Source organism: Eleutherodactylus coqui, chromosome 11, assembly GCF_035609145.1.
Source record: "Eleutherodactylus coqui strain aEleCoq1 chromosome 11, aEleCoq1.hap1, whole genome shotgun sequence".
Lineage (NCBI taxonomy): Eukaryota > Metazoa > Chordata > Amphibia > Anura > Eleutherodactylidae > Eleutherodactylus > Eleutherodactylus coqui.
The window spans coordinates 100,116,044-100,139,350 of NC_089847.1; the positions used below are offsets into that span (position 1 = coordinate 100,116,044).

At 41.6% G+C, this 23,307-nt stretch overlaps 1 protein-coding gene across 2 annotated transcripts in view; it reads left to right on the plus strand.

Moving 5' to 3' along the window:
• SYT7 (synaptotagmin 7) overlaps positions 1 to 23,307 on the plus strand; it is a 431,166-nt gene that overhangs the window by 161,871 nt on the left and 245,988 nt on the right. For both annotated transcript variants that reach the window (XM_066583140.1, XM_066583141.1), the window contains exon 2: positions 18,015 to 18,118. In XM_066583140.1, the coding sequence (XP_066439237.1) occupies positions 18,015 to 18,118 (104 nt within the window). The remainder of the gene's footprint in view (positions 1 to 18,014; positions 18,119 to 23,307) is intronic.

The following is a 23,307-nucleotide window of genomic DNA, read 5'->3' on the forward strand; positions in this document are numbered from 1 at the left end:
AAGTATATGTGCCCCTCTGCCTCCTCACAAAGTAAGTGTGCCCCTCTGCCTCCTCACAAAGTAAGTGTGCCCTTCTCTGGCCCTACAAAGTCAATGGTCCCTCTGTGGTCCCTACAAATCATATGTACTCCTCTGTTGCCCCAACAAAGTACCTGTGCTCTCCACTAGAAACCTCTCACATGACTGTCATTATGTTCCCCATGGAAACTTCAACCACCTCATTAGATTACTTGGCCTTGCTTTCACACTGCTTCCTGTCACAGCAGTTGCACCTACGGAGCAAGCCTCCAACCTCATCTTCTATTCTCAGAGTTCAAAAAGAACCAAAGACGGGGGAGATATTGGACTCTGCAAGTTACCACTGCTGTAACAAGAAACAGCGTGAGGGTGAGACCAAACAATTTAATGAAGTGGCCAGATTTTAGGTGATGGGCATAGGGGTGGCAACGGCAGTCTGTTACTATGGCGAGGGGGGAAGGGTGTTTTGGCCCCACAGAGTCTAATACTACCTTTTTTCATAATAGTCCAGTTACCGTTTCTTTGGAATACCTGCGGCTTTCCAAAATGATTGTTAATTTTGTTGTCATGTTTGTAAGTTAACCAAACTTTATATTTTCTTAAACTATAATTATTCCACTATACTAGTAGTATGCAAATTTGAAAAAGAAGCTGAAATTCAGGGTGTAGCTGGACTATTATGAAAAGGAATTGTACAGCAAGGGAATGAACTCTACCTGTCAGTCAGTGATTTACACAATTTTGCCCAATTTTGTAAATCCACTTCATTCAGTGGAAGCAAATTACAGTATAAAATAGGTAATTCTTATTTTGCTTAACCGTTAGCCATAGACATTATTAAAGAAATGGACTTCGCTCTACCTAATATGTATCACACACTAAACCGCCCATATTAAAAAGACCATAATTGCATTTTTTTCCCTATCACACATCTTGTAATTTGGTCCTTATTATACTCTTCATAGATTGAAGACATGTACTTTGAAGCGCCAGTTTTATAACCTGTGCTTTCGAACGATGGGCTTCTCTTACACTCATTGCATACTAATCATCATAAAGGAGATGTTGCATGACTAAATGCTTACTCTACAGTGCATATTATGGAATACCTTCTTCACCTCTCATCTCTCCTCCCAGAATATCTAATAGATGTAGAAGAGGAAATACGAGCTCCAGCCTTCCAGATGAACCTTTTTATTATTTTCTGAGACCTGCTGTACATTTTACTGAAGGAATAGGTTTCACTTCAGGATGTATATTTCGTCCTTCCAGATAAATCAGCTCAACTTGGAGCCTTCGCTGTATGCTTATGTCCTTTATAATATTGCTGATTCTAGCTGAGAAAGTATAATGCCAACTTTTCGGGCTCCTGGTCTGCTGGTTAGAAGTGGTGGCGCCCAACTGAACATTTCAAAATACATGTACAGTAAAGTTTCCAATTTGTAATCCAGTGATTACATTTATGAAGGGCAGAGTTTGAATCACTTCTAGAACGTCACCATTCCCCCTTCTCCATAATAATCACATCCAGAACTTCCCCCTTCCCCCTCCCTTTTAGTCCCTTTTAGAGATACACCATTAGTCTTCCCTACTCATTAGTAACTTCTGGAGTTTTACTATTCCTCCCTCTGCCACAGTACTTACATCCAGAGTGACATCATTCCCCTTCCCTTCACAGTAATCATAGCCAGAGCATCACCATTCCCCTTCACTCAACAGTACTCACATCCAGAGCTTCACCATTCCCCTCTACAGGAGTCACTTCTAGAGCTTCACAATACTCCCCCCTTTCACAGTACTCACATTCAGAGCTTTACCATTCCTGTTGCAGTAATTACATGCGAACCAAGACCTAGAGATACCGACCTCTGGCATTCCATCCCAACAACGCTACCCACCTCCTGGATTTGTACTGCGAACTGAGACCTACAGATAGCGACCTCTGGCATTTCTTCCCGACAACGCTACCTACCTCCTCCATTTGTACTGTGAATCAAGACATACAGATACCCATCTCTTGCTTTTCTTCCCGACAACGCGACCTACCTCCTACATTTGAACTGCAAACCAAGACCTACAGATAATGACCTCTGGCATTCCTTCTCGACAACACTACCCACCTGGTCCATTTGTACTGTGAACTGAGACCTACAGATACTGACCCCTTGCTTCCCTTCATGACAATGCGACCTGACTCCTACATTTGTATTGAGAACAAAGACCTGCAGATACTGCCCTTTGGCATTCCTTCCTGACAGCGCCACCTGCCCCCTCCATTTGTACTGTGAACAGAAACCTACAGATACCGACCTCTGGCTTTCCTGGACTACTCTTTTGACCTACAGCTACACACCTTTGACTCCAATCCAGTGCCTGAATGCTACACCATCATACATATGGTGATCGTGGCAGACAGTAGTGGCTCCCCCACTTGTGGGCAGCTTGTGCATCATGGCTGCACACAAAAAACATCTGCTAGATTTGGATAGAAATTTTTTTCTTGATTTCCTTCTTGATTGCTGTAGTGTCACAGCACCCCTGGTAGGTTCTCATGGAACCGTGGTTGGAAATCTCTGGTCTGCGTCTTCTTCTTCTCCCATGGGTTCTGCAATTTTCTCACTGGCCCTCATCCATCAAGCCCTTGTAGATTTTAGTTCTCACTATAAGCAAAGGGGAAACACAACGAGCTGCAACAAAACAATATAAATGATTGGGAACTTATAGACCAAGTTGGAATAGGAAGGAATATTTTCCTTTGTAGAACAGATTGATATTTGCCTTTATGGGAGTTTTACTTTGCCTGGACAAATGGGGGAGAAACAAAGTTCTACAATGTCCCCCTCCTTTCTTTTATCTGCACTATGGTGTTACATGATGCCATTACTAATGATGATGTTATAAGCAGCATAGTGAGTTAGTAAAGCTTACACTCTAAGCCTACTGGCAATTGGTACAGTATTACGTCTCAGTGAATATATGGACAAGCCTTAATAGTGAGGCCCACCTCGAATTATGGGAACAGCTGTTCTAACTCATGTGCCAGGTTTTGTTTGCAGTATGTATGAAGATTACAAAAAGAAAAAGCAACATTATATGACAGATTCATTCATTTTTCATGTTATCTTAGACTCCAGGTCAATCTTCTGACAGTTGTTCGCAGCTGGTGGCCTGAATAGCCTTGGTTTACTTGCGCAATGTTCTTCAACACTTCTTTCTAAATTGCAGTTTTCAGCGCTTAACTTGAACTACAATTTATAGTCATGATTGTTTAAATGAGGTATTCATTATAAAAACATGCTTAGTTACCAGCCAACACAGTCATTACTCTAATCAACTATGGATCCCCCAACTCCCAAACGGGTCTCATTAATTAATACGTGGGGATTGGAAGGTTTTACAGCTTTTGGTTAAAGGTTACAATAGTGAGTGCAGAAGAACCAAAATTCCTTTAACTGCTTTGGGTTTCTTGTTTGTGACACATTTATTTCACGTGTTATCTAGAATACAAGTATTAATATCGTCTTTACCATGATAAATCATAGCTTCATAAAGCACAGGAACTAGAAGCAAGAATAGTTTCCAAATTGAATTCTGACTTTACTTAAATGGGTTGTCCCACCTCTAGCTGATTTTCTGCCGGAAGCAGAAAGCTCCGTACATTGCGCAGTGGTCTGGATTGGTATTACAGGCTGAGTCCTATTGAAGTGAATGGAACTCAGCCTGCAGTACCAACCCCATCCACTGCACAGTGTACGGAGCTGTCTGCTTCCTGCAGCAAAATAGCCAGAGAGGGAAAACCCCTTTCAAGTTTAGGATGATAACATTTCTGACAATCTCACAGACAATTATACTCAACTTTACTAAGCGAAAAGTACTGGTTTATCTGAAGTAGTAATTACATAGTTATTGGATCAATAGTTAGTCAATAATGTATAATTATTACAATTAAATACTCTCAGGTATTGTTACAAAAATCAGTTATGGGATGCATCAATACCAATATTGTGTTAGCAAATATTGACTCTGTCCGCTACAGTGTCTCATCTTACTTTTCCTCTCTGACAGTCATGGATGTTAGGCCCTTCTGTCCTTAGACATAGCACATGCCGCTCTGTCCTCCCAGATGTTAGATCTGCCTGTAAGGTAGCCAGCTTTACCATCCCCAACGAATCGGATACTCTAGTTGTTTAAAGCAATTTCCTCCACTAGAGAGTGCTCAGTAATAGGTTCTGTAAGGTTCTGCAAAGTTGCTGTAGTTTTGAGATTGACTCTTGCTTTGACCCATGCTGTTTGCCCAGCTTTCCCTTCTTCTCCTATCCTGACCTTGCTTTGCATCTCAACCATGCTTTATGTGGTTGCAGCCTGCCCTGACTCTCCATTTAACCAAGCATTCTGCCTGTCCTGACCCTGTGTAATTAATCAACTACATGTATGCCTGTCCCTCTGGTACCTCTCTATGGTGTTTTTGACCAGTTAGTATCAGCTACCACTGGACTAAAACTACTCTTGGGGTAAAGGTCTGTGGGCCCCTGCAGCTAAGACTAGATCCCATTTGGATGACTTGAAAACTAGAGGACCGCTAGGTGCACACCTCAAGAGTAAGCCAAAATCAAATCTGTCGCTGGCACAGCTGCTCCACACCCGCTGCGTGATGGACTCCTACCTACCCAACCCTTCACTCATGAAAGAGCTGAAAGACATTGATATACTATATTGTAAAGAACATTTTTACCCTTTTGCTCCTTCTCTCTTCTCCTTCAGACTCCCACCTGTGTATAGGACTTGTCTCCTCCCTTCAAATTAATTATATTTGACAGGGAAAGGTTGACCTGTTTACATACTGAGTAGAATAGGTATGGGTCTAAGAATAAGGGATTCAATTTCTGGATCCAAGATTTAAAGTACCACTTAGTAGCAAACCCTACAATGTATTGATAAACGTATCCTTCAATGTATTCTATGTATGATATGTTGTATAATTAGCTTGGATTGTTTAATTGTTTTTCACTTCCAGAATAAAAGCCTGTCATTTTTGATTGTACTGGAAATAGTAGATACTTGAGACATCAATACTCGGTGTCACACTCTATCAGTTTGTGTGTAATTAGGTCATTTTATAGCAAACTGCTTGCAAATTAAAGCATGCGTGAGCCTGAGTAGGCCATCAATCCAGTAGACAATGTCCTGTCTAATCAAGCTGTTTGACATTTGAGCCAAATGACTTGATACCATGAGGCTAGCCACATACCTATTTGGTTTATTGACCTTCGTTCATGTTTCTCTTTGGCGTAGGCTGTATGAATCAAAAGAGTATGAGTCCCTATAAACTAAACTGTAGGAAAAGTTCCTTCTGAAAGAAGTGTAAATTAAAATGTGAATATTTATAGTAAATGAGTTTCTAGGCATTCAACAAAATAGTTACAGTCCATGTATCCTTCCTGAGACAGGTGAAATGCAACTCTAGACTGGAGAGTTCTGCAGAGCTCACCTTCCTCGTAATCCACTAACAGGAAGTCATTATCATGGTCCACTATTTTATAGATGCAATGGAACTGCAGCCTAGGCATGGTCACTATTTCTTACAGCTCATACCCTCTTACCCCTTTTTTCTTACACTGGATTCCCAGCTTAAATAGTGCTGATGCTGCTGAGATCACAGGACATTAGCTTGCAAGTTTCTTCAACAAGCACTTAGGGAGCTTGCTGTTTCCTGTATGAGTAAGATATTCAAACTATTTTGCTGTAATGCTCTCATCGTTTATCTATCTAGCTATCTATATCTCTCACCAGGGAGGAAGTAAAGGGCTGCAGTTCTGCAATTCAAGTCTCTTCCTACTCTGCTCTACATTGAAATGAATGGAGTAAGCAGCGATAATTAAATGAAGCTAACAACCAGCAAAATGCACTCATTTTTCAGTTCTAGATTAGAAATTTGAGTTCACACATGCAGGTTGTTAAGTGGAGCACAGGAGGTATGCTTTAGTGGAAATTAGGGAATTAGCAACTTTCTAAAACAATAACAATATTAATGAAATCTGTTTAGGTATAAGGTGATTAGAAAGTAGAACGGGGTATCCAAATGGATTTCAAATACCATACAGTTCAGCATTTCAGCTTTTATATTTCCCCAGCTTAGTTGCTAGTCCATCAGCTGGCTATATACTATGGTATCCTGCGGTCTGTAGTGTGCTACTGACAGAAGCTAATAGTTAATAAAACGGATTTTAAGATTCCATCCAGTGCTAGAGGGAGTGATTCAGTTAATAATAATATATTGCCCATGATGCAGTTCCCTGGTAATTTATGCAACATTCCAATTATACATTATCATAGAGTGCATCCTGTATAATTTTTTATTTAGTTGACTGGATGGTTTAATGAGGTTGTAAGAACGAAGAGTATTGTAATCTGGACACCTAATGTACAGAAATGGTCTTCCATATTGTTATGGCAATGTAGGGCTTATTCTACGTGGCCTACACAGACGTAAATAGAATGTCCTTAAAGGACAAATATACAAACTAACTCAAATACAACAAGCTCAGATAGACAACATATATACACTTTATTAAGTGCGAACAGGGATAACACAAAAGGGAGTAAAAGGACATAATTACAGGGAATCAAGGAAAACTGGTTCTGACCTCTCAGACATGGAAAACCCTTTCTATAAGTGGAATGATTGCTCTGATGAGAGCAGCCCGACATCAGGAACATGGGGGGACCATGACTCTCCGTAGATGATAACGGGGAACAGTGGTAAATATACCACAGAGTACAGGGGACATCATGTAACAACACTCCAACATATAAGCAAAATCTAAGACAGACTTATCTTAACAGAGGTGCAGGGCTGAACCAGGTGCTACCGATGAGACCAGATAGACCTTCAGACAGTGAGTATTCAGACAGGAGTCAGGTAGGACACAGACAAGAATCAGAAGTCAGACATGATATTCGACTAGGTTAAGACAGGACTCAGGAGTCAGACATGATATCTCACTAGGTTCAGACAGGAGTCAGACATACATGACAAGGTTCAGAAAGGACTCAGACAAGAATCAGACAGACCATTTGACCAACATACATGCTCAAACCAGACTGAAGAGGGGAAGAATAGTTGGGGCCCTCTGAGAAAAGTGGGACTGAAATAAATATGCACAGACAAACAGTGATTAGCCCAGCTGGTCTGATCTACCCCTCCACCAACCAAATCAACCTAACACCTATAGAGAAGTGCTCCTGTCAGTGCTCAGCACCAATATGCCATAAAACACACACCAACAAGCCATGAGAGATATGACATCTGAACCTAATAATACGCAAACACTTCCGCACTACAAGCTCTAAGAAACATGCTAAAAGAAATATTGAATTGTATTAGTGCTATAGTTATACATTTTAGTCTCCCAATGCATATTTTGATTAAATTGTGAGAGCCCATCTGATCTGCCCTGACAAGGCAACCTCTGCACATGGGACCCTAACTCAAAAAGACACACCTCTCCTGGACCAGAGGCCTCCAACATGAACTCAGGGCAGGTAGGATCCAGCTATACTACTAATTTAAAATAGCTTTGAGGAAGCCACACCTCCAAATACACAATGCGGGTAAAAGAGGGCTAGACAGCACCTCTAATACAAAGTGAAATAAATATATGCAGGTCCACTCTGCAGTGGCTATAATGCAAACATACAGAGAGAGCCTAGCAGTACACTACAAGCGCCAGGAAACTGTGTTTGGCATGTTTCTTTGCTCTTGTAGTGTGCTGTAACGCCCTGTCTGTAGATGATTACAGCTCACCTCCTCCCCCTCCATGCACAATGATCTCTGCACAGATCACAGAGCATACCTAGAACACTCACCCATGGAATTCAATGGGTTAATCTCTGCCAATTGTGTTTCTAGCCCTGACAGCTGATGTATTGAACAGAAAATGATACACTATTATTTGGCCTGGGGAAATTAAGGCTAAATGAGGTTAAATGAGCAGTGACCAGACAGTCCAGTCCTGAGAAAGAGAGAGGTAACAGGTATAGAAGAGTTATTCCTGAAGGAAGGTAATAAGAGAAGCTTCCCTATCTGTAGGCTTCTTTTTCTTCTACAGTGATGATAGATGACGGCCGTATCTCTAAGACTGAAAAATTAAAGCTTTCAAGTCCTATTCTATAAGAATATTGGCCAAAGATGCTGGTTTGTAGATATGACACCTTTAATTAAACACCGTTCTCAGAGTCTGGCATCATTTTTCCCATGTGACTCAGGCAATGTAAGTTTTTCTCGGTCAAGTGGTATTGGTATGGTGGGCACATTTTTCTATTATAACACCTTTAAGCTATCAAGTTTAATCAACTTTTTTCCATTGACGTGAATGGAGCTAAGCTGCTATAACAGTCTAAAACTTTGGATAGGTGCATGGCACACTCCAGCTTTACATGGACCCTTAGGCAACAGAGTCACAGTTGAACCCCCTTTAGTAATTTATAGACCCTGCTATGCCTTCTTATTAATTTATTAGCCCCATTGTGCCCTTTTAGTATTTTATAGGCCCTACTGTGCCCCCTTAGTACTTTTTGGGCACTGCTGTGCCAACTTAGTGTTTTATAGGTCTGGCTGTGCCCTATTTGTATTTTATAGGCTTCTCTGTGCCCTCTTCGGACAGCTGATACATTTGAGCACCAAGTCAGAAATCATACCTGCAGCCTTTTATGTCCAGGCCAACACGGCCAGTGGCACCACTTTAGTAGGGACTTGTGATGTGCCCTATGCATCTACGTGGGTCACATACCCCATCCAACTGGAGCGCACTTGAAAATGTATTGGATTGCTAGTAATGCTCTTACCTAATATATTATTTAAATTGGCTCCAAATGGGCCACGTAAAATACATTTTAATACATTCACAATAACATCTCCTGTCCACATGCACTTCTAAGGGGGTTGTGCAATTGTAGACAACCCTTTCAGAATGAGGAGTCCTGGAAGAACACTGTGTCTTACTCCCAGAACCCTCGACAAAGCAAAGGAAAAATCAAGGCTAGTCAGATGTAGTACTGCTTTTCAAGATGGCCATTGAGATAAATAGCTGTCCTGGAATATAAGAATGGCACAAAGATGGCCAGAACGGATCCCGACTCTTTGACGCTCATATACTTTTCTTGGCACAACCCATTTAAGGCATGTGAATGTTAGAGAGGGCTCTGCCTCTGTGAGAACTACTTGGGAAGAATGACTCCAGCTCTAGAAGACCCGGCCAATCTATACATTATGTGGTTGGCCATTCGTTGCCATACATGGGGTAGGTGATAAAAGTCATTGAGACCCACATCAATCCTGAGAACGGAGATCCCACATCACCCCCTTTTCATCACTGCAGGGTCACTTCTCCAATATGCATTGACATCAGATTGAATGGAGCAATAGCCGAGCCTGCATCACTGCCACTCAATACATTTCAATGAGGGTGACGGAAATAGCGAAGCACTTATACTCCACTCTCTCTGGCAGTCCCATTGAAAATGAACAGAGTGGCACCGCGCATGCATGACCGCCACTCTATTCAATCTACCTCTCACTGCAAGAAGTGCAGTAAGCCCACAGTGGGAAGTAGTCGCGACATGGAAGCCTTGTTCTCAGGATCATTGAAGGTCTCAGTGGTGAGATCCCCACCGATCCTGAGAGTGGAGGTCCTGTGTCCCTCTCTTCTCGTTATGGTGGAGTCGTTTCTCCAACCGGCAGTGACGTCAGATTGAATGGAGCGGTGGCTACGCATGCACGGCTACCACTCAGATCATTTCAGTGGGGCCGATGGAAATAGTTGTACTTAGCTATCTCCGGCACTCCCACTGAAAATGAATGGAGTGGCACGGCACATTGGGGGGGTGCAGTAAGCCTGAAGTAAGGAGGAGCAGAGACGTTGGTCACCCATTCTCAGGATCGGTGGGAGTCTCAGTGGTGAGATCCCTATTAATCAGATTTTTAGTTGATTCTGGTACAACGACTTTAATTTCTTTACTTTAAGTAACGAATAAAGCAAAACCGCATTTCAGTAATTTGTCAGATAAATATATAACGCCGCTACCAAAATAGTTTCCTAATTGAACATCTGCCCAGAGATCACAGACAAAGCAACACCTTTATCCCTGCAACAAAAAAACACATTACACCGACAGATCTGAACCATTCAAGCAAATTACAGAGCTTTACGATGTGCAAATGGCATGCCTGGTTACAGCCCAATCTAATACCGGAGAATCGACCTGTCATCCCCCATTCAATTTCACAAGAAGACAATCAGCTATGTTGGAGATATGAGATATTGACATTTTTGGAGGTGCTTAAAATTGCTCGTTTTTATAAACTCTCTTCGAAGGGCAGGACACAGTAGGCACTTTGTTGGGTGCATGACACATATAGCAGAAGACAATGGTGTTAATACGAGAAGTAGAATGGAATTGTTTATGGGCTTTATTCTGCATTTATCAGACCGCCCTCCCTGCATGCTCCGAGGCTCTGGATCACAAGTCAACAATAGTATTCCAACGGTAGTTCATTTCTTTTCGAACAGTAGGAGGCACCATTGTTAATCGCGTTTGATTGTACGGTTTCGAACTTGAAATCTATAAAAACTAGTGAAAGCTGCGGTCTGATTATGTGCCGAGAAGAAGAGATCATTTCTATAATAGAGTCTTGATTGTTAGTATAAACTAGAGAGCTGGGTCTAAAATGAGCCATTCATTGTATCCTGCCGAGGCTTTTTTGTCTTTCTTAAAGTTGCCGTGCGGTAGTGTTTAGGCACAAGCTCAGGTTCCTCCTGTTCTCGCAATATCTGCTGCGTCGCGTATTTGATTAAACACATTTGGCTCAGCGTGCGGAGGAAGGTGCGTGTACAAGGTATTTCTCTGAGTGTTAGTAAGACTAAAGATTTAAAGGGGTACACACTGCTGAAAGGGAGCAGATGTACGGAAAGTGAGAAAAAAGATGACTCGGAAGCAAATTTAGAGCATTCGTATTTACAGCACAAGGTCATGCCTGATGGAACTGGAAGGGTAAGGCCATATGTGTTGCATCCACTGTCAACCCTCTGCAGCAGCAATAACAGTACCAAGTTGTGTGGTTTTTGCTATGGATTTTGGTGCGGATTTGCTGCAGATTTCAGCCTTTATCCATTTGAGACCCTCCTCTATGAGCCAGAACAGATAGCTCCACCTACACTATCCTACCAAAAGTAATTGGACACCTGAGCAAGAATCAAAAGCAGTATTCATCCATATGTTAATACTTAGTGGGGCACCTTTAGCCCTAATAACATCAGAGACTCTCCGTGGCATACTTTCTAATGTCTGATACTCTTTAGCTGATATTTCCCTCCATTCATCCTGCAAATGTCTAGTGAGTTCTAACAAAAAGAATGGATACTGTCATATTTGCTGACTCAACATTCCAGTTGATTTCAAAGAGGTTCAGTAGGGTTCAGATCAGTCCTAAACTCTACAGGCAGTCCAATTGTGGAACATCCATATCCTCAAACCAACATAAGGGCTCATTCACACGGGCAATAGCATATTTCAGTCAGGTAAATACACTGTGTATTTATGTGACCGAAAAATGTTTACGCTGGGTATTTCACCCACTCCGGTGGTTTTTATGTATGGAAATACATCACATGTTTGCACACTCAAAAAAGTACAAGTAAGTGGTCATGGTTCTGGCTAGGGATGGAACTCATTAAAATATCCCAGGTTGGTGATAACAGTCTGAGTGTTTCAACAAGGGTGGTGATCCAGCCGTGGGAAAAGTCCATTTTAGAAATTAAATGAGGACCGTTTAATGGAAATTCCCCCTAGAAACAGCTACACTGCTGGCCTATCATGTACAGCAGAGGTCCCCAACTCCAGTCCTCAGAGACCACCAACAGGTCATGTTTTCAGGATATCCTATGGTAAGAACACCTGTGGCAATGTCTGAGGCACCGACAATAATTACATCACCTGTGCAACACTGAGGAAATCCTGAAAACATGATCTGTTGGCGGTCCCTGAGGACTGGAGTTGAGGAACCCTGATGTACAGGATGTACCAATTTTAGGTGCAGCGGGAGAGGCTTGCATAGACAACAGACTGTGGCACTTTCTTGCCCATAGGGCTTCAATTACTCTTGGTTTTCTATCCATAGGATGCATCTATTTGATAAATGTAACCAGCAATGAGATACCCCTCTAGTCCTGCTCACAACTTGACTTCATCTCTGTACTCTGCCACACCGGAAATAGTGGAAAAACCGCCAGAGCCAACCACTTCACCGAGCCCTCCATGTTGGACTTAAAGAGACTTCAGGATAGCAATAGTTGACTGGAGGGGGCTGCCATTCTGGATACCTGTTGATTGCTGGGCCCGCTGTCAGTGCAGACAGCTTTGGAAGCAGGTAGCACTATCAACATTGCAGTGTCCTGGTTTGGTACTACAGGCACATTCCCCATTGAATTCAATGGCATCTGTGCCTGTAGAACCAAACTTTACTGCTGCAATATGGACAGCATTATATGCTTCTAGCGTTGTTCGCATTGACAGTGGGTCCAGTGATCAGCTGCTTGGCAGGGATCAAGAGTGACAGTATTGCTTATCAACTATTGATGATCCATCCTGAGGCTAGTTCATGAATAGTAAAAGTCCCAGACAATGCCTTTAAGTTCACACCCACCATGGTTCCAATAGCAGTCACAGGGCTTTGTCCAATACAAGGCATATAGGTCTTTGCATATGCAAAGAATTATTCCCTGTGCAGGTTCTCTGGTGGTCCATGTCAATCACTGTTCTGACTAAGCATGTGCAGCCAGTGTTGAGCAAATTGAACTAGTAGAACCCTGTTTTGTGTTGAACTTTGCTAAAAGCTTAGTTTAACGACAACCCGAACTTCAGGCGGTTTATTTCAGGTGAACCAGAAGTTCATAAAACCCCTTAAAACTGGTATTGAACAATGTTTCCCAACTTCAGTCCTCAAGGCACCCCAACAGGTCATGTTTTCAGGATATCCTATAGCAAGAAGTGGCAATGTCATTAATTACATCACCTGTTCAAAATTGGAAAAATCCAGATAACATGACATTTTGGGATGCCTTGATTATTGGAGTTGGGAAAAACTGGTCTAGGAGGATGGTAATGGTGGTTTTACTTTGTAAAACTCCATGCAGGAGTTGTCCTTGGTCAGGTTTGAACTTAGAACTCCATGGCTGGAAGGCAACAGTGCTATCTACTGAGCCACCACACCTTTAGGCACTAGTCAATGCTAGTTGTAGTTTTTTAATGAAGATTTGTTTCAAACTAGTTCAGAGCAAACTGAGCTTTTTGATGAAATTGAAGAAAATGGTTGAACCAAACTTTTAAAAAGTTTGCTCATCTCTAATTGGCGGGTCCAGGTAGGTAGGACCTTTGGGGATGAGGTAGGTGCCTTTCTACCAGGAAAACATCCTCAATTTTTCAATGTGTGGTGGAAATAATATGAAATATGTTATAAATAATAACTAATTATCAATAAAGTATAATAAATGAATGAAATGCACTTGCCTGAAAGGAGCCACAATCTCATTGACTATATGGGATTACTGGCCATTTGTACACTTGGTTATGAAGAAGTACCTATTAGCATGCTTATAAGAAGTTACCTTCTGCTTTATCAAGTTTATTCTATGGTAATTATGAGATGTTGCACAGTATATTGAAGAGAGATTAATTTAACAGAGTGTTAAGTATTGTATGAAGTTATGCCTCGAAAGACGGTGATTAATAGAGGAGGAAGACAGTGGATGAGGAGTGGGAGGAGAGCAATCATAAATATGTTAGGAGGAGAAGGAGGGAGATTACAGTACAAGTGAGGAGTCAAGGAGGGAGATGTCTGAGACAGTACATGGTGAAAAGAGGGCAGAGATGAAAAGCGTGTACGTAAAAGTGAAGAATGTGATGGAAAAATCGGAAAGGGCCTTGAACTTATATAGTTCTGTCAGAAAATCAAAGGACTTGTGTACACATGTAGCAAATGTTAACTTAACACCTAATGCATTAAATAATTACAAAGTTGCAGCAAACCTTAAAGGGGACCTGTTATGTATAATTTGCTGCATAGTGGCAGATGTGCTAATTTTAGTGGTTTAGCACTTATGGGGAGAGGGTTGTAAGAACTTACAGCTCGTTTCTGCAGCTCCAAGCAAGACCTGAGTTCAGTTTATTTATGAGGTGCTGCTAGCCCTGCCCATCCACTGTGATTGGTAGTTTTATTGTAGTGTAATCGCTAGAAGATTGTCAATCATGGCTTGAAGTGGCTCTTCAATAATCTGGACTCCTGTCTTGCTGGGAGCTGCAGAAACAAGCTGTAAGTTGTTACTCTGCATGTTACTCTACAAGTCACAGACTGCTGAACTCACCATGTCTGCCACTACTTTATGCTGCCCCCAGTGAGAGCATCATAAACTATGTGACAGGTTCCCTTTAACGTGGCTTTTTCGGTGACTTTTGTTGTGTTAAGTCATAATATAAAGTTGGCAGCAACTGTGTATTTAATGCATTATGTGTTAAGGTAACTTTTCTACATCTGTATATTTTCAAAACGTACACAGCTCCACACCATATGGTTGCGTTTTATCAATATTTAGTAATCAAGACGACGTGGGTGAAAGAGCAGGGCATTGTGTCAACGATCTGCAGAAAAAGGCGAAGGATTTTGGCAGATGGAGAAACCAGCATGAAAGAATGAAAAGTTAGAGCTGTGTGGTAGGAGATGGAGGGTAGTGGGGGAAGAGAGGTGGAGAGCAGTGTGAGGGCGACAGAGAGATCTGGGTAGGAAAGAGTGAGAAGAGAGATGGAGAGAGTAGAGGAGTGATAGAGAGAGGGGAGTGAAAGATGAAGAGGGCACAGGGAAAGAAGGGAGGAAGAGAAGAGAGAGGAAAAACAGAGAAAGCAGGGTGATAGTAGAGATGGAGAGAAGAGAGAGGAGGAATAGAGAAAGCAGAGTGATAGAAGAGATGGAGAGAAGAGAGAGAGGAGAAACAGAGAAAGCAGGGTGATAGTAGAGATGGAGAGAAGAGAGAGGAGAAATAGAGAAAGCAGAGTGATCGAAGAGATGGAGAGAAGAGAGAGGTGATACAGAAAAAGCAGGGTGATAGAAGAGATGGAGAGAAGAGAGAGGAGAAATAGAGAAAGCAGAGGGATAGTAGAGATGGAGAGAAGAGAGAGGAGATACAGAAAAAGCAGGGTGATAGAAGAGAGAGGAGAAATAGAGAAAGCAGGGTGATAGTAGAGATGGAGAGAAGAAACAGAGAAAGCAGAGTGATAGAAGAGATGGAGAGAAGAGACAGGAGAAACAGAGAAAGCAGGGTGATAGTAGAGATGGAGAGAAGATAGAGGAGAAACAGAGAAAGCAGGGTAATAGTAGAGATGGAGAGAAGAGAGAGGAGAAACAGAGAAAGCAGAGTGATAGAAGAGATGGAGAGAAGAGAGAGGAGAAACAGAAAAAGCAGGGTGATAGAAGAGATAGAGAGAAGAGAGAGGAGAAAGCAGGGTGATAGTAGAGATGGAGAGAAGAGAGAAGAAATAGAGAAAGCAGGGTGATAGAAGAGTTGGAGTGAAGAGAGAGGAGGAATAGAGAAAGCAGAGTGATAGTAGAGATGGAGAGAAGAGAGAGGAGAAACAGAGAAAGCAGGGTGATAGTAGAGATGGAGAGAAGAGAGAGGAGAAACAGAGAAAGCAGAGTGATAGAAGAGATGGAGAGAAGAGAGAGGAGAAATAGAGAAAGCAGGGTGATAGTAGAGATGGAGAGAAGAGAGAGGAGAAACAGAGTAAGCAGAGTGATAGAAGAGATGGAGAGAAGAGAGAGGAGAAACAGAGAAAGCAGGGTGATAGTAGAGATGGAGAGAAGAGAGGAGAAACAGAGATAGCAGGGTGATAGAAGAGATGGAGAGAAGAGAGATGAGAAAGCAGAGTGATAGTAGAGATGGAGAGAAGAGAGAGGAGAAACAGAGAAAGCAGAGTGATAGAAGAGATGGAGAGAAGAGAGAGGAAAAAGCAGAGTGATAGAAGAGATGGAGAGAAGAGAGAGAAGAAACAGAGAAAGCAGAGTGATAGTAGAGAGAGGAGGAATAGAGAAAGAAAAGTAATAGAATAGATGGAGAGAAGAGAGAGGAGAAAACAGAGTGATAGATGGAGAGAGCTGAAAGGGGAGAGAGAGCAAAGTGATAGAAGAGAAAGAGCATAGAGAGAAATGGAGAGAACAGAGAGGAGATATAGACTAGAGTGAGATAGCAGAGATGTAGAGAACAGAGTGCTAGAAGCGATAAGGAGAGCAGAGATGAGAAACTGAGAAAGCAGAGCGATAGAAGAGTGGAGAACGGGGAGATAACAGAGTGAGAGGGCAGAGATATAGAGCAAAGAGGTGGACAGAGCACAATGATGGAGAGTAAAATGAGAAACCATACTACATAAAATGCAGCCCCTTGGAGGTGTCAGCCAGAGTTTGTGACGGGAACTGCATGCTATTAAATATATTGGTAAAGCCGTCCATCATGAAGTGCAATGCATCGCCTCATCTATAGTGGTGCAAAGAACATTATCATTGGACAGTTGAGCAATGCAAGAATATTCTATGGGGCAACAAATCACACTACCCTATCTTCACATCAGATGGATTTACCTAGGTGTGGAGGGTCCTGGGGACACCTTTTACCTGAGTGAGTTGTGACAACAGTTTACTACAGGGGAGGTTTCTTTATAGTCTGGGAATACGTTATGTGGCATGATCTTGGTTCTAGTGGTAAGAAGCGTGAACATGGAGGTGTAATAATGTGCTGCCGACAATGTGGTAATACTCTGGGAATGGTCCGCCATATTTCCCACAATACAACCAACGTGCCTTGTTACAAATCCAATGCTGTTTTATGTTGGCTTGAGGGTATGGATGTTCCATGATTGGACCGGCTGCACAGAGTCCCGACCCGAACTCTACTGGACATCTTTGGGACAAACTAGAATGTTGGGTCAGGAAATATGAACAGCATCCATCTTCTTTGAGAAAACTCGCCAGACATTTGCAGGATGAATGGAGGGAAGTGTATCAGACCTTAGTAGAAAGTATGCCACTGAGAGTATCTGATATCATTAGGCCCAAAGGAGTAATAACATGTGTAATTAAATACTACTTTTAATTCTTTTCAGCTGTCCGATTACTTCTGGTAGGATAGTGTATATGAGAATGTATTCAGAAGCATTTCCCCTTTAAGAATTGGGACATTATGATCTGAGGAATGGCAGTCGTATTATGAATGCTATTGTATAGTTCAGCCGCAAGGTCTTTGGAATGGATGGGAAGTGTTGATGGCGAGAAGAATGCTAAAAACAAAGAGGGCAATATGTGAGCAAAGAGTACGGAGTGAAAGAAGCCGGATGATAAATGAGAGATACAACATGGTAAAGACAGGAATATTCGGCGCGCACAGGGGGGCTGAGTGTCACACGCCTTTTGCTTTCTAACAGGCTTCCAGCTGGCTACTGCATTACTTGGCCATATGTTGCCTAATAAATATTCAGATGGCAGAGGGGGTACGGGGTATTACAAACGGCCTGTTAACCTGTTTATGCCCTTGCTAGTTACCCCCCTTTACATCTCACCCACCAATGCCCATCAGCCTTGTCAGCCATTGCAAACTTGTTCTTTCAATAGGCTAATATACAATAGATGGGACGGAGGTTTTGCGCTGGATTTTCAAGTGGACTTTCATACCATTCAATCACAATCAGGGGAATCATGTCAAGGTTAAACATGTTAGTGTTCCCCGTTGCATCCTGCATTATCCGGTTTTTCGTTCATTTTCCTTAATACACGATCTTACAATTGCTGACATTTTCTCCAGCTCCTTCTCAGACCCAGTTAGAGTCTTGTCAGTTATACTTTCGGTGTATTTCAACCCAATTTTTTCCTCTCTAGTCATTCATTATCTCTTTCTTTCTGTCAGGAGCTCCAACCAGCGAGATAATTATAGTCTCCGGTGTCCTCGCCCTCAGCTTGAGTATCACTATTGTAATGTGTGGACTCTGCCAATGGTGCCAGCGAAAACTGGTAAGTAAGCAGTATTTGTCTGTCTTGATCCTCTTTTCTTACTACGTCTTGTTGGCAAATTCTTTGATGAACATGCATTTATGAAATGTGATCAAACATGACAGGAGAAACCCTGTAGTGTACATGGAGTATCTGCTCCTCTGCACTTATGGTTTGTATTTTCAATGGTAACAAGTCATTTAATTAGATATTATTCATTTATGTAGTACGGCATCAGCTAGCGTAACATAAATACAGCAGCAGAACCAAGCCTAAAACATATATACAGTAGCAGAATCATGTTTGTAACATAAACACAGCACTAGAACCAAGCTTGTAACATAAATACAGCAGCAGAACCAAGCTTGTAACATAAATACAGCACTAGAAACAACCTGTAACATAAATACAGTAGCAGAACCAAGCTTGTAACATAAATACAGCAGGAGAACCAAGCTTGTAACATAACTAAGACAGTAGAGCCAAGCTTGTAACATAAATACAGCACTAGAATCAACTTGTAACATAAATACAGCAGCAGAACCAAGCTCATAACATAAATACAGTAGGAGAACCAAGCTCATAATATAAATATCGTAGCAGAACCAAGCGTGTAACATAAATACAGCACTAGAACCAACTTGTAACATAAATACAGCAGCAGAACCAAGCTTGTAACATAAATACAGCAGTAGAACCAAGCGTGTTACATAAATAAGGCAGCAGAACCAAGAACCAAGCTTGTAACATAAATGCAGCACTAGAACCAAGCTTTTAACATAAATACAGCAGCAGAACCAAGCTCATAACATATATACAGTAGCAGAACCAAGCTCATAATATAAATATCGTAGCAGAACCAAGCGTGTAACATAAATACAGCACTAGAACCAACTTGTAACATAAATATAGTAGCAGAACCAAGCGTGTAACATAAATACAGCACTAGAACCAGCTTGTAACATAAATACAGCACTAGAACCAACTTGGAACATAAATACAGTAGCAGAACCAAGCGTGTAACATAAATACAGCACTAGAACTGACTTGTAACATAAATACAGCAGCAGAACCAAGAGTGTAACATAAATACAGCACTAGAACCAAGCGTGTAACATAAATACAGCACTAGAAGCACATAACATAAATACAGCAGCAGAACCAAGCTCATAACATAAATACAGCAGCAGAACCAAGCTTAGTACATAAATCTACTTCAGTAATCTACTCAAAGGACTTCTTCAGAGAAGTGTATGCGCAAATAAGCTCGCCTCAGCACAGGGTACTTGCACAGAGGACGAGGTTAATTTGCATGCATGCCTCTGTATAGATCTGTACTGTTTTGCTCACGCAGGGCATGTTCTCATGCGCGTGTAATACCCCCCCACATTCTGATTTAAAAGGCCATTTAGCCTAATATGTTCTATTCCTCATGGAATTGCGCAGTGTATTGCAGATTTGTGCGTGCATTCGCGCACCTCCCATAGACTTCTATAGGAACTCTGCTGCACAAATACGCAGAAAGGTAGAGCAGGTCCTATTTTTTTGCATGTGCACAAAATGCACAAAAAAAATCATTCATGTGAAAATACCCATTACCAACAATGAGTTTTATTCTCTGTGTATTGCTTGCATAGATTTTATGCACATAAAAACTGGGGCAAATACCAAGCGTAAGTGTATTTGCTCGCATTTTTACGCTTTCAAAAAGCACGCCCTGATGCTCCCAGCCATTGAAATGGGTAATTAGTGTAATGAGTTCTAGGTGTGTTTTTTATTCTGTGCAATTACGCAGTGTTTCACTCATCTCCTAACGTATTTTACGCGCATTTGTCCACCCCTATTGACTTCTATAGGGACTTTGGTGTGCAAATGCGCAAAAAATTAGGGCAGATTGCGTTTTTTGTTGTGTGACTGAAATGCACAGGAAAAATACATGCATTTGAGTGAACCCATTTACATCTATAGCTTCTATTCACTCTGCATTGCGCACACAAGTCTTGTGTGCGCAAATACACGCACAAGTACGCCCGGTTGAAGTCGGCCTTAATCTTATATATTTCTGATGCAGCTTTTCATTGGAATCCACATTTGATTTTTCTGTTGTGGATTTGCCTATTTGAACATGGCCTCCACTTGGAAACCCCGTTTCCTCCTCCACCCTTTGGTGAGCCTTTGCACAGACGTTTTTGACCAATGCTTTGTCCATTGCATCTGGCATTGGCCAACACCAAACCACCCAAGATCAGTTATTTACTGTAGCATCACACATCAATTTTAGAATCTATGTTATATACTTGGGGGCAAAAAGGTTTGATGCCATGATCCCTTACTACCAGTCTCTAGTCCTACCAAGCCTCAGAGCTGCAGTCTACCCTACTTACTGTATAGAAAAAGGAGTGGAGCTACCTCAGCGGTGGCCATGTGCAATGAAGATGAGTTGTTCTTTGTCCTATTTGGGTATCTTAGTGTTGAAGTGACGAAAGAGGAATTTGGATGGAGTGCCATGTGCTGCCAACCCAGGAAACATTCAACCAGTAGGTAGACATACGAATGCACAAAATGGTCTTGACCAAATGACTGTGAGTAAGGCGCGACCACAAGTGTTATTATTAGAGGTCTTCAAGTTTCATTAATAGCTAAAACGCATTTCGAAGCAACACAGTGCTTCTTCTTCAGTATTGCTGGTGACACATGCTATCAGTAGCATCCAGCGCCAGCACCACTACTGATAGCCTTAGTCACCAGCAATAATGGCGAAGAACCATTGTGTTGCTTCAAAATGCATTTTTTAGCTGGCATTATCAATAAAACTTAAAAAAAACTCTAATGATAGAATGGTAGAGTTGGAAGGCACCTTCAGGGTCATCTGGTCCAACCCCCTACTCAGTGCAAGATCCACTAAATCATCCCAGACAAATATCAGTCCAGCCTCTGTTTGAAGACTTCCATTGAAGGAGAACTCACCACCTCCCGTGGTAACCAGTTCCACTCATTGATCACCCTCACTGTCCAAAAGTTTTTTTCTAATATCTAATCATTGTCTCCTCTATCGTGTATGTGCATGTCCCTTAAAGGGTCGCCCCTTACTCCCAGCCTTTTGGTCAAGACCATTTCCTACTTACTGTATGTCACTGACCTTGAAATCTCTCCATAAAATCCAAGAGGTACAAAACAAAAGTTATGCCATCCATAGGTAAAATCAATTGCTGTTTCATTATCTTTACCAACAGCTAGTGCTTTAATAGACCGCTTACTCATGATGTGACCCTGCAATGGGATACGGAAAGGAGACTACATACTTTTTGCACAACCCTGCAATAATTTGTAAACATGATAGCAAGCCTCTATTATGTTGTTTCCCTTAATAGTTTGTTCAGAACGCTGAGATCTAAGTGTTATATATCTCATAATTAAAAAAAAAATGATGGGTTATGGTAATTTCTCCCATCCTTCTAAAATTACACTCTCCTGTGGCCCAATATCCCTAGGGACAGACTCAGTACGAAAGACCGCACATATGTACTTTTTTCCCTCTAGTGTCAGCTTTATTTAGAGGTCATTGGTGACAAAAAGAGAAATTATCACCCAGAATGTTTGTTCTCGGCTGCTGAGTTGGATAAAAGTGATAATGCCATTGTTTATGACCACAAAAATCTATATTTCTTGCAATGCTGATATGAAACTGAAGCCAACACTGGTGGACGGGGAAGATAACAATGTTTTCTTAATTCTTACTTTATCTTCACCTCTCAAATTAAGGCGCGCAGATAATTAGCAACTGTCATGTTCAGAACTGAAGGGGATTGCTGTACAATACTCTGTCGGGTGCCATACTATATATGTGGAGCTATTCTGATCTAGAAGCAATGCTTCTTGGAGGGAATGTCTTCATATATATATCCTATCCTATGCAGCATGTGACTTGGGATTCCGTATATGATTTTGGTGGATCCAAGCTGGATGGGTATTGACCTACATGGCTGCCATGTCATTAATATCTTAGGAAAAAGTCCGTCTGGCATAAGCTTGTCTCATCGGACTTGGTGGTTTTCCTTGGGTGCCAAGAGCAAAGTTCATGGTGTCTCTTCTCTAAAAGGGTTGACTAATGAGACAACCCCCTTCAATATCCTGGCTTGATTGATAACATTTCTTGGTTTTTGGGATGATGTAGGTCCTTCAGGTCCCAGGTGGACATTGCCCCATTTGCCTTCCCTCTAACGCGATCAGATGCCAACCTGTTCAAGGAGGTAACCCATGATGCGGGCCTTTCAGGAGAGTCCATTCCTTTCTTTACTTATTCAAGCATAGCAATTCATGTGTCTTCTTGCCAAGAAGTAAAGTGATCTTAATGGCTTCACATCTGTTCCAAGGAATTCAGGTAGATGTCTTTGCAATGTAATGCAAAATACTCCAGGGAAGGGTTGCAAAGAAAAAGTAGAAGCAGATTTATTCTCAGATATAAACTGAACAAATACGCACAACTACATTTTAATGATTGTCCTTCAACTTTTACCGTGTAGTTATGCTGTGCCAGATTCTTTGTTATACCGCAGATTGCACCCTATAATAAGTACAAGGACTTATATTGGTGCACAAAATGTCAAGGTGACTTGAAGGTGATTGCATTTTTTTAAATAATCACTATGGAAACACATGCCATCCCATAGCTGGTATCGCTCAGAGCCATATCTAGAAGGTATTGGACCACGGTACAAAAACTGACAGATACATGCACACATATATACAAACAGTTATTGATAAATCCATCAGTAAATGAATAATTAACAAGGGAATATTCCGAAATCAGCGTATTTATATATACTATCCTACCAAAGGTAATTGGACACCTGTGCAAGAATCAAAAGTAGTGTTTATTTCCATATGTTAATACTTAGTGGGGCTATTTTGGCCCTAATGACATCAGATACTCTCCCAGACATACTTTCTTCTAACATCAGATAGACCTCAGCTAGTATTTCCCTCAAGTCATCCTGCAAATGTCTGTCAAGTTCTCACAAAGTAGATGGTGCATATTTCCTGACCAGTTCATCCCAAAGACGTTCCGTCAGGTTCAGGTTGGGACTCTGTGCCGGCCAGTCCAATCGTGGAACAACTATATCTTCAAACCAGCATAAAACAGCGTTGGATTTGTAACAAGACGCATTACCTTGTTTAAAGTATTACTGACCATTCCCAGAGTATTGTCA